Genomic DNA, 13237 nt, shown 5'->3' with positions numbered 1-13237 from the left:
GGTTCTCAACAGTGTGTATTTAATCCAGAATATTGTCGATAATTACAATAATACAGTTCATTCATCAACAAAATCAAAACCATCAAACATTTACAAAATTAGAATATGAAAAGCAGATTAATTTGAGAAAGCCCAAGTTTAAAGTTGGTGATATTGTAAGAATATACAAATGGAAAAGTCATTTTGAGAAAGGTTATACACAAAAATTGACTCGTGAATTATTTAAAATCATTGATGTCATGGATACAGTCCCTTGGACCTACAAATTATATGATTTAAATTGAGAAGAAATCTTGGGTTCATTTTACTCGCAAGAATTACAAAAAACAAAGCTAATAATTCATTAAACAACATTTATATTCACCCCACCCAGATTAACTAATTTAATTAGTGGTAATAATAAAATAAAAAATCATAAGCCACGCCCACAGACCCCGCCCACACAGACCCCGCCCACACAGACCCCGCCCACACAGACCCCGCCCACACAGACCCCGCCCACACAGATCCTGCCCACACAGACCACACCCATCATCCCCCACCCCCTGTGCGTCCCCCACCCTTGATCCCCCCTCATCCCACCCCCACCTACCCCACACACAAGGAGGGGAGGGGTGGGATGAGGGGGGATCGAGGGTGGGGGACGCACCGTCCCATCCTTTTTCCTTTATTCTCTTTTTGTAATTAATTATTAAATAGTTGTATACAAAGCAAATATATTCATATAATATTGAAAACAAAATCTTTATATTAACAAAACATTTTTCTTGAGGTATACATTCAACTTCTCACCAGTGTTACATATTTATGGGAATGTATGTGAATTACTATTCAGGTCTTTGCTTATCAATGTGTAGTCGATTAAGGGTTGTTGTGGTTGGAAGGTCAGGAGCCCTTCTGGAAAAAGAGACCGGAAACGGAAGGAGAAAAGACACGAGGTCCAGAGAAGTGACGAGGATTCTTCTTCCTCGCCCCGCTCCGACGAGAGGTGGGATCGATATTGAGCCGTGTGGAAAAGCGGCGTTCCCGAGCCCGTCTGGCGAGAGGAGTTACCGGGACGGATACCTGCCCAGTGGACACGTCAAGCGGCCGTGTGGCCGTGCACCGACCCAGCGTCTGGCACCGTTCGCGGCACCGTCTACAAAGACGCGTACGGGTCGCACGTTGGGGCCTAACACGCATTGCAAGCGGCGTGTGGCTTTTGCCTGCTGTACAGTACCCGCTATGCGTGGCCTAGAGGGGGCTGCAACCTTGGTTCCTGGTACGATACATGCCCGGTGGGAAAACGTCCACCCGGGGTTCGTTCAACCGCCCGAGTGCGGCGAAGCCGACCATCATCTTGGTCAGGAGGGGCCCAGAGACATTGTGAGGGACAGAGACCAAAGGGGGTCGTGAGTACAAAAGGGGACACACGTATGTAAGATGGCCATCTTAATCATCTAGGGGATTGATTGTTGAGTGTGAATTGTGGATGGTGGATTGCTCGGGGAATATATCCTTGATTGTATCATTGAAATTGTATTGTATCATTACCATCGAAATATATCATTGAAAATCAGTTTTCTCTTGGGTGGAATTCATAGGGATTGCGTTGCGAAAGCGCATATATATAATACCACTTTCTGGCGAAGTTCCTCTCCCGGTCCGGGGGTCACCGAGACCAGGTAGTCACCGAGGGGACCACGTAACACCAGCATAGGTCAAAGGTTGGTTCAGCAGATGTCTTCAGGTTTTGAATCTTTCTATTAAATACAAGAGGGGGTGAAGCAAGGAGAGAAATATATGAATGATATACCCTGAATCACCTCTTACGATGCGCAGGGATATGGTGTACCTATTTGAAACGGTGTACACACACATAGACACACACAAATACAATACATACACACACATGCTTACCTCTAAAAAATCAAGCTTAGCTTCAAGATCGTTGAGTTGAAAATGTAGAGTGTCACAGGTTGGCAGGAAATAACCACTCCTTGGGAGATCAAAATCAACCCACTCAAAGTTTTGGTCTTCGAGGTTAATACTGCAAACAAATAGAGAAATTACTGCGCTGAAGTAAGCCTGACAAAACATCACACACACACACACACACACACACACACACACGAACACACACATGAACACACACATGAACACACACATGAACACACACATACACAGGAGCACACACACATACACATACACAGGAGCACACACACATACACATACACAGGAGCACACACACATACACACACACACACTAAGGCAGCGTCATTTAACACCAACGTATCTTATTTAGTATCATACCTTTCACATGAATCCTCTAAACGGTGAAACAGGCAGGTTGTTCAAACCCATATTCAGTTTGTTGTGAAACTTTTGAGGAACAACTTGATATTCTGCCAGGTTATTCACAATATTTGCATTGCTGCAATAAAGAGTAAAATATATCATTAATCATAAAATTAATCACATACAAAGCTCTCATTGAACACTTTAATTCTGAATGAACTTACCAATATCCTGATGAGTCGATATATTTTTCATCAGAGGAAAGACTGGAAAAAGACAACTTGATACTCATCTTCGTCGATTCACAATGTATAAAATTGAAATGAACATGGCTTTTTATCATGAACAGAATGTATTTTCGGGAATTGAACTGCCTGTCGACATTTCGAGGAATCTCAGAGCGTGGGTGCAAAACAGGAAGCAAGACAATGGGAGACTTCTGGGAAATTATCCAAGTTTTATCACAGGTCATTTCTCAAAAGTGATGGATTAATTTTAAAAGGTAAGAGTATGGTAATATCTAAAAAAGTTAATGTTAATGTTAAAAGTAAAAAAAGTTAATAAAAAAAATTAAATTATTTCCCACACAAACAAATATTTGTAGGATCATTGTTTGAGTGGTCTACTCGGGATCATTGATATTAAGAGTGAGAGGGAGCAAATATTCATAGAATCATTGTTTGAGTGGTCCAATGAACAACATTAAGGATAGGTGTCAAAAGGTTAAAAGGTTCGTAAAGAGGTGAGAGGAAAATTAACATGTAAGTGAATGGGTCGATGTTTGAGTGGGTCAAAGATAATCTGCCAGATATGTAGAAGAAGGATTATAGGTCTATAAGGGAAAACAAATATTTGTAGTGTTTGAGTGGTCTAATGAACAACATTAAGGATAGGTACTATAGACAAAAGGTTCATAAAGATTAGGGTGGGAGAAATAGAGGTGGTAATGGGCAATGAGGTTAAGAGAAAAAATTAACATGTAAGTCAATGGGAAAAATGAGTGTCCCAGAAGTAACATATATATATATATATATATATATATATATATATATATATATATATATATACACTACTGGTGGTGGTTTATGTGTTCTGTGACCGAATTGATTAATAATTTAATTTTTTAATGATTATTATTTATTTATTTTCATTATTAATCATTTATTTATTTTCTTTCTCATTTGGCCAATATCTCGGGCACCTTTTGAGCTGGGAAGCTAATATTTGGACATGACAGTGACCAAGTGATGTGGCTATCAAGGATATTTTTGATTTATTGATTAATCATTTAATTGATTAATTTATTGGTGAATCAATTAATTATTTAATTTTTTATTAATGACTTATTTAGTTATTTTTAAAAGATACATCTTCGGATGAAGCATGAGTGGTTTAGTTATGCTATTAGCCAAGTGAGTAAGAAAATAATTTGTGATAATCCTTTTTTGATTTTAATTATACAATTAATCAATGAATTAGCGTACACCTCTCCCTCCCAAATCAGCCTCTATGAGCTGCACTGTGGTATTGCCGGGCGCCAAAGGCCAAAGGCGCCCCGGCAATGTCGCGCTGTAGGATATTTAATTATTTGGCATGGGGGCGGTGTACTTTGAATGTATGTGTACTTGTTTGTTTGCTTGTTTGTTTGTTTTCTTTTGTTTGTCTGGACGATATCTCAGCCATCCTTTGAGCTAGGAAGCTGAAATTTCGCCACAGTAGTGAGCAAGTTTTGTCAAAAACGGTATTTTTTGATTAATCAATTAATTGAGGATTTATTTAATTATTAGCGATTAATTAAGTACTTATTTAATTAATTAAATTTCCTTTCTCTTCTGACCATTAACTCAGGCACCTTTTGAGTTAGGAAGCTGATATTTGGACATGCTAATGACCAGGTGATTTGGCTGCAAAGGCTATTTTTGATTTATTAATCAATCAATTAATCGATAAATTATTTAATTATTCAATTAATGACTTTTTTTTTGTTTGTTTAAGTTAGATTCTGATGAAATGGTGGTGGTTTGTGTTCTCTGACCGAATTGATTAATAATTTAATTTTTTTATGATTATTATTTCTTTATTTTCATTATTAATCATTTATTTTCTTTCTCATTTGGCCAATATCTCAGGCACCTTTTGAGCTCGGAAGCTAATATTTGGACATGAGTGACCAAGTGATGTGGCTATTGAGGATATTTTTGATTTATTGATTAATTTAATCGATTGATCGATTAATTATTTATTGATTAATCGATTAATTATTTAATTTTTCATTAATGACTTATTTGATTAAATTTCTAAAAGATACATCTTCGGATGCACTAGTGGTTTAGTTATGCTATTAGCCAATTGATTAAGAAAATATTTTGTGATAATATTTTACTGATTTTAATTATACAATTAATTAGTGTCACCTCTCCCTCCCAATGCAGCCTCTATGAGCTGCACTGTGGTATTGCCGGAGGCGCCCCGGCAATGCCGCGCTGTAGGATATTTAATTATTTGGCATGGGGGCGGTGTACTTTGAATGTATGTGTACTTGTTTTCTTACTTGTTTGTTATCTTGCCAAAACGAAGTTTTTGCAAGATGTATCAGTCAGCTTGTATGTTTGTTTGTTTGTTTGTTTTTTTGTTTTTTTGTTTTTTTGTTTGTGGTTAATCATTTTTTTTTCACGTTTAGATCACTCTGTAGACCACAGTTATTATTGGAAACTCCTGTAACTTCGCATATCAGTCCTATAGAGATACCCTTCAGCACACAAAATTTTGAAGGTCAAGGTCAAAGGTCAAGGTCACTTTGCGGTCAATCATGGAGGTCAACGAAACCCTTATTTTTTGAGTAACTTTGATCGGATCGTCTCCAAACTTCATGGGAATCTAGTATATGGTCCGGCGCTCAGCTGATTAGTTTTTGGTGGCGATCGGCCTTGACCTTCATGGTTAGCGCTGGAGGTCGAAAATTATTGACCCCAAGGTCAAATTACGAAACCCTTATTTTTTGAGTAACTTTGATCTTATGATCTCCAAACTTGGTGGGTATATAGGGTGTGGTATGGCGCTCAGTTGATTAGTTTTTGGTGTCGATCGGCCTTGACCTTCAAGGTCATTTTGAAGGTCATTCAATTTTGACCAAAAGGTAAAATTTTCAAGTTTCAGTTACCATATCGAGTAGTACCTCAAATTGAAGCCCTTGTTGAGTGCTTTCCAAACATATAACTAGTTTGACAATGTGACGTCATTTGACGGCGTTATGACGAAAAAACTGCACTTTTCATGTATATTGTATTGCTTTAGTTCGCATTGTTTAGGTCACTCTGTAGAGCACAGTTCCCTTTGGAAACTCTTGTAAGTTCGCATATCAGAGTCTTTTAGAGATACCCTTTAGCACACAAAATTATGAAGGTCAAGGTCAAAGGTCAAGGTCACTTTGCGGCCAATCATGGAGGTCGACGAAACCCTTATTTTTTGAGTAACTTTGATCGGATCGTCTCCAAACTTCATGGGAATCTAGTATATGGTCCGGCGCTCAGCTGATTAGTTTTTGGTGGCGATCGGCCTTGACCTTCATGGTTAGCGCTGGAGGTCGAAAATTATTGACCCCAAGGTCAAATTTTGAAATCGTAGGTACCATATCGAGTAATACCTCATATGAATGCCCTTGATGAGTGCTTCCCAGATCTGTAAACAGTTTGACGCTATGACGTCATTTGATGACGTCATGACGAAAAAACGGAATTTTCATGAAAAAATTATTTCCTCAGTTCTCATCAAAATCTTTCAATATTTCATGTGCGTTGGTCATGAAGACATACTATTCACCATACGAAATTATTAAGGTCAAGGTCAAATGGCAAGATACGGTTCACCCTGTGGGTGACATATGTTTATTTTCTTTCTTGTTTGTTTGTCCGGACGATATCTCAGACCATCCTTTGAGCTAGGAAGCTGAAATTTTGGCACAGCAGTGAGCAAGTCCTTTGTCAAAAACTATTTTTTTGTTTTTTGAATAATCGATTAATTGAGGAGTTATTTAATTATTAGCGATTAATTAAGTACTTATTTAATTAATCAAATTTCCTTTCTCTTCTGACCATTAACTCAGGCACCTTTTGAGTTAGGAAGCTGATATTTGGACATGCCAATGATCAGGTGATTTGGCTGCAAAGGCTATTTTTGATTTATTAATTAATCAATTAATCGATTAATTATTTAATTATTCGACGAATGACTAAAAAAATTTTTTTTTTGGAAGTTACACATTCTGATGAAATGGTGGTGGTTTGTGTTCTCTGACCGAATTGATTAATAATTTGATTTTTTTATGATTATTATATATTTATTTTCATTATTAATCATTTATTTATTTTCTTTCTCATTTGGCCAATATCTCAGGCACCTTTTGAGCTCGGAAGCTAATATTTGGACATGAGTGACCAAGTGATGTGGCTATCAAGGATATTTTTGATTTATTGATTAATCAATTAATCATTTAATCGCTTAATTATTTATTGATTAATCAATTAATTATTTAATTTTTTATTAATGACTTATTTAATTAAATTTCTAAAAGATAGGTCTTCGTATGAAGCACTAGTGGTTTTGTTATGGTATTAGCCACTTGATTAAGAAAATATTTTGTGATCTTTTATTGATTTTAATTATACAATTAATCAATCAATTAGTGTACACCTCTCCCTCCCAATGCAGCCTGTATGAGCTGCACTGCGGAATTGCCGGGTGCCGGAGGCGCCCCGGCGATGCAGCGCTATAGGATATTTAATTATTTGGCATGGGGGCGGTGTACTTTGAATGAATATGTACTTGTTCTACAATTAATCAATCAATTATTGTACACCTCTCCCTCCCAATGCAGTCTCTCTGAGCTGCACTGTAGGATATTTAATTATTTGGCATGGGGCGGTGTACTTTGACTATCTTTACTTGTTTTTTGTTTTTTTGGCTGTCTGTGAACAAGATATATCAAAGCTGTGGATGAAATTTGGCAGAGAGGTAGTGTGTGTGACAAGGACGAAAAGATTAGATTTTGGTCAAGATCCGGATTTGGATCTGGTTCGTAGAATTTTTTTTTCACTGAGTCTTCAGCATTGGGAGATGGGGCCAAAAATGATTTATTGCAAGATATCACAAAAAGTTAGACAGATGTGGACGAAACTTGGTGGAGAGGTTGGGTGTTTGACCAGGACGATTCGATTTTGGGGAAGATCTGAATATGGATTTGGATACGAGAATTATTTATTTTTGAAGTGATACTTCACCATTGAGAGATGGGGTGAAAAGCGATACATGAACATGATATAAAAAGGTTATGGACGAGTTATGACTAAACGTGGTGGACGAATTGGTTTGGTGATGAGAACAAGCCGATTAGATTTTGATTCAGGTCAGAATCCAGATCCGGCCTATCAGTGGGATAGAAACCATAAACTGTTCAGCCTGGCGGAGATATGCGCTCTTCCGAGTGCTGTTCTAGTTCATGTATTTAATTATTTGTCTTTGGCTGAAGTACTTGTGCCTGATTGAGGTGAATTGCCCGGGATTCGCACAAATGAATCGCGTCAATGTATTGTCTCTTTTACAAATTGTAAACATTTCAATTATCCCTCAATTTACAAATGTTCCTGGAGAGCGAAACGTGAATCCAAAACTTTTCCCATCATTTTAAAGGTTAAAAAACGGATTTGTTCCTGATTCAACCATTTTGGGTCTCCTTAACGTAATCTTTTTCACTATACGTAAGGTAATAAAAGTACCGTTAGAAATGAGAACAAAAACCTGAAGTAAATGACATTTACATTAAGAAATCCAACTTTACGCTAAATGAATATAAAATCCTTTTACCTTTTCGAGATGTATGTACTCACCACAAATGTGCAATGACTGAGTTTCTCGACCTTTACATTACCCAGTGCTTGCAAACCAGTGGGGTTAAGCGATCGGTTTGCATGGGTACGTATGGCATTCGTATGTCTGCATTTTTAAAAGATCGTTTTCATGGAAACAGTTTTCTGATTGACACAATTTTCGCCATAGTATGCATCTACTCATGTAGAATTGTTTTAGTGATGATCATGTCATCGGTCACTGGTATGGGCGCCATCTTGTTGAAATTATTTTGATCATTTTCTCGACAACCGTTAGTGTGTTTGACACAATTTTCACCATAGTGTGTGTCCACTCATGTGGAATTTATTAGTGGTAATTATGACATCATAGGCCACATGGTCCGGGTTACATTTTGGAAAAAATCGAAAAACTTTTAGTCTAGTAGGAAGACTAGGTCCACCTGCACCCCCCGGAGATATACTTCTAATCAGTGTTTCTAGATTGGAAAAAATGTGTAGAAAATGACTAGCTATGGCCCCAAGCTGAAAAAATGTCCCACATACCATTTTTATGCAAATTACTGCTGCCATTATCAAAAAAAGACTAGGTCCCCCTGCACCCCCCGGAGATATACTTCTAATCAGTGTTTCTAGATTGGAAAAAATGTGTAGAAAATGACTAGCTATGGCCCCAAGCTGAAACAATGTCCCACATACCATTTTTATGCAAATTACTGCTGCCATTATCAAAAAAAACGATTTTTGACATATCTCAGCCAATATTGCAGATAATTGAAAAATGAAGGTGTCTAGACCCATGTTTTGAAGGGCAATAGATCATGATAGAACTATTCATAACATGATTACATGTGTCTATGGTATACTAGTATGCTAATTAGTGCTTTATTTACAAAATAATCACAGTTTTACGAAATAATAGACTCATATTAAGGTCCGTCTACACAGACGTTAACACAAAGTTTTATTTTTCTAAATACCCTGTGAAATTCACCGAATGCCCTGTGAAACCTGGGATTCTTCCTCCAGCTTTTTCAAGGGCCCGACTTTTCCCTTCCCTTTGAAGGCACTGGTGCAGTCTTCTCCGCTGAACACATAGTACCCCAGGAGAGTGGCACAGTAGTCCTCTCCCAGGGATTCTGCCAGCTCAGAGACGTTGACAAGTTGGCGATGCTTCCCTGACCCTGTATCCAGGTACACCGTCAGCTTGATGTTGTGGGCATGGTGGAGCAGGATCAGGAGGATGTCTGTGTCCGGTGTTCTGACTACAGCGTTCTTGTATCCGATGGTAGCAGCATGATGGAGGTACAGAACCACCCTGGTATCAGTCTCTTCTGGTTGCTGTAGATCGTGGGGAGTTCACGTACCTCGACCTGAAACACAAAAAGGCACCGCATTTCAATCACCAGTCACTGCCAGTTTCAGTATATCTCCGGGGGGTGCAGGGGGACCTAGTCTTTTTTTGATAATGGCAGCAGTAATTTGCATAAAAATGGTATGTGGGACATTTTTTCAGCTTGGGGCCATAGCTAGTCATTTTCTACACATTTTTTCCAATCTAGAAACACTGATTAGAAGTATATCTCCCGGGGGGTGCAGGGGGGACCTAGTCTTCCTACTAGACTATTTGCACCTCTATCTCCAAAACTGCTCTATGCAAAAATTGAAACGTGGCTCATTGTAAAGAACTCCGCATGGGGAATAAGGGTTAACGATGACGTCGTTGGTGCCTTCATTATGATGTCATAATTCAAGTTCAACACTTAATCTGACCTGATTGAAATTTCTTGTGTGATCTACTCTTGATTCATGTAAATTATTCAGTAAAAATAGTTTTGTTGTGAAAAATGTAAATTGAGGGATACCTGTATGCAAACTGTGTAAAGATCTGATCTCCCATCACCACTATCTACCACCTTTTATCTAATTAACCCGAACCCATCCAACTCCGTTTACCACCTGTATCACAATCGTTTTAAATCCCCCACCCCCTCCCTTCCCCCCCTTTAGGAAATTTCTTCCCAGTACAAAGGAGTCCACTTAACCTGCCGATGAAGCAAAATGTGCCTGCTTTTACCATTAAAGAAACAAGCAAACCAGTACTGGCCATACCGGTTTCATCTTCCAGCTCACAACCATGCTCAAGTCATTCTTTGAAGAAAAATATTGTAAGGAGTTCTTCTGATAATTGGCACTCCAAAGTCGATGAGCTCCATGCACAATGGAGACAGAAACCAGAGTGAGTTTGTTTGTGGCATAATTATTATGAAATACCATGTTTTCCATGGTCTCTTGTATTTTTGTCATTTAAAAAAGTCTATTGTTCATGTATCTTTACATTTATGAAATACAGTAAACTCTTAAATGTCGTGGTTTCGACCCTTTGTGGATGACTTCTCAGCACTTGGTTATAGTTATTGCAGGGCCTGATTTCAACCTTTTTTTTTTTTTTTTTTTTAAGCAGATTTGCGTCATCGTTTGCCTCCACATGGGTGTTTAAATTGCACCCAAAGCCAATCATATTGTTACGGATCTCGGGGTCGGCGCTCCCCTTATCAAAGGGTGTTAATCCCTTGTCTTTTTAGCTGGCCGTCCTGAGTCCTGGAAGTTATAACATCCTTCCCGGCGCGGCGTTAGGTCGGGTTTGCTAGGCCTAGGGGTTCGCTGCTACCTAAGTACTAACGCCAGCCAGAAACGAGGGAATAACTCCCGCTCGAACCATGGATGTGATGGAAAAAATGCCGAACGGATAGCAATCCGCGATCCGAGCTATTAAGACTCTAAACCCGATTCTAGCGGTTTCCTAATCGTGCCACGTTTACCCAATGATAGAAGGGTCGGATGTGATCGGATGGAGAGGAAACCAGAAAGTAGGAAGAACGAAGATGGGTTTATCAACAAATATACAAGAGAAGAGGAAACGAAAGGATGTACCTGAGGAGGAGGAAGAAGAAGCAGTACACAGGGCAGTCTTAACAACAGTCTTAACTTATTACCCCAGGGCAAGCATACCCACTTACACGGGGATTGTAGCTGGTAGATGGTCAGGTAGTCCAGTGACGAGGTCCAGGCTCCAGGTGAGGCTTCAGTCCAGCGCGAAACCCGGCAGGCAGCTCCGCGTGTCTTGGAACACGGCCGGACCTTGTATATAGTGGGGGGGGGGGGGGGGGGGGGGGAGGCTGGTGTCCTGCGTACGTAATATTTGTACGGTCGTGCTAAACGCACCCTCTCCGAGTTCTCTTATCAGCGCCAGTTAGTGAGTCCTCTTCCAAATGTGCACTCCGTATCGGTCTTTTGAAGCAACCAGCGCTCCCGACAAGTAGTCCCTTTGCATGAGCGCCGCTGAATACGTCCTTCGCAACAAGCGCGCCTTTCCAATTGTTCTATGATCAGCGCACGCTCCTGACAAGTCCGTTCAATAGCGCCGCTCTTGCACGAGTCCCTTTGCAATGCACTCTCCCGACCAAGTCCTTTTACAATGCAATCAGCGCGCTCTCCCGACAAAAGTCCGTACAACAGGGGCTCTCTCCCCCAAGTCCTTTCACAAAGGTGCTCTCCCCTCCAAGTCCGTAAAAAGGCTTTGCGTTCACGCTTGTATAATGCGCCACGCGATCACTCCGCGCTCCACGCGATCACTCCGCGCTCCACGCGATCGCTCCACACGATCACTCCGCGCTCCACGCGATCACTCCGCGCTCCACGCGATCACTCCACGCGATCACTCCGCGCTCCACAAAGCCATGCCTGCCAGCGATGTTACCTCAGCCCTGGTTGGCTGGTGAGGGCTTACCGGCCACGCCTTTGACGGCTGGTTGACAGGCCACACCTTCTTCTTGGCGTTCCGCCCCCTTTTCTCGGGCCTAACCGCATGGCTTATGGCGTCGTTTGAGCGAACTATGAGGCACCGACTGTAGGGGCGCGTAATGGCGTCGCTTGGAGAGGGAGGTTGCAAAATGGACGGAATTGGGACCTACTCTTATTTAATTGATGCAACGCAGATTCAACTATTGGAAACACGTCCTTATCTAGAACACATAATCATGAAATAACTGAAGTACTATGGTGGCCTACGTGTTGCTTGTGGACTAACTAGGGGTGTTACCTTTAACCTTTAATGATGAGAATTTATATACAAGAGTGTGGGTTCTAAAACCGCAACAATATTTTCTTGTGCACTCACAGCTAATAATAAACGAATACTGTGGCTCTTGCGCTCTCTTGCTCACTCTTGCTCACTCTTGCTCTTGCTCTCTCGCGCTCGCTATCGTTATCGCTCTCTCTCACCCCTTGCTCCCACTCTCTTGCTCTCTGACTCTCTTGCTCTCTGGCTCTCTTGCTCTCTCTGGCTCTCTTGCTCTCTCTGGCTCTCTTGCTCTCTCTTGCTCTCTGGCTCTCTTGCTCTCTCTCTCTCTCTCTCCCTCTTTCTCTTTCTCTTTCTCTTTCTCTTTCTCTTTCTCTTTCCTCTTTCTCTTTCTCTTTCTCTTTCTCTCTCTCTTTCTCTTTCTCTTTCTTTCTCTCTTTCTTTTCTCTCTCTTTCTTTCTCTCTCTTTCTCTCTCTCTCTTTCTCTCTCTTTTCTCTTTCTCTCTCTGTTCTCTCTCTGTTTCTCTCTGTTTCTCTCTGTTTCTCTCTGTTCTCCTGTTTCTCTCTCTGTTTCTCTCTCTGTTTCTCTCTTTTTCTTTTTCTTTCTTCTTTTCTTTCTTCTTTTCTTTCTCTTTATCTTTCTTTTTCTTCTCTTTTTCTTTCTCTCTTCTCTCTTCTTTCTTTCTCTTTTCTCTCTTTCTTTCTCTCTTTCTTCTCTTTCTCTTTCTCTCTTTCTTTCTCTCTCTTTCTCTCTCTTTCTTTCTCTTTTTCTTTCTCTCTTTCTCTCTCTTTCTCTCTCTCTTTCTTTCTCTCTTTCTTTCTCTCTTATTTCTCTTTCTCTCTCTCTTTCTCTCTCTCTTTCTCTCTCTCTCTCTTTCTCTCTCTCTTTCTCTCTCTCTCTTTCTCTCTCTCTTTCTCTCTCTCTTTCTCTCTCTTTCTCTCCTCTCTTTCTCTCTCTCCTTTCTCTCTCTCTTTCTCTCTCTCTTTCTCTTTCTCTCTCTCTTTCTCTCTCTTTCTC

At 40.2% G+C, this 13237-nt stretch overlaps 1 protein-coding gene across 1 annotated transcript in view; it reads left to right on the top strand.

The window, feature by feature from the left end:
* LOC137429375 (tudor domain-containing protein 7B-like) overlaps positions 1–13237 on the top strand; it is a 77779-nt gene that overhangs the window by 16917 nt on the left and 47625 nt on the right. The window contains exon 3 of the mRNA XM_078781020.1: positions 10149–10377. Coding sequence (XP_078637146.1) covers positions 10149–10377 — 229 coding nt within the window. The remainder of the gene's footprint in view (positions 1–10148; positions 10378–13237) is intronic.

This window comes from Myxine glutinosa, chromosome 6 (assembly GCF_964187855.1).
Source record: "Myxine glutinosa chromosome 6, kmMyxGlut1.1, whole genome shotgun sequence".
In the NCBI taxonomy this organism is placed as follows: Eukaryota; Metazoa; Chordata; class Myxini; order Myxiniformes; family Myxinidae; genus Myxine; species Myxine glutinosa.
This window is presented reverse-complemented; position numbering and strand designations above follow the sequence as displayed.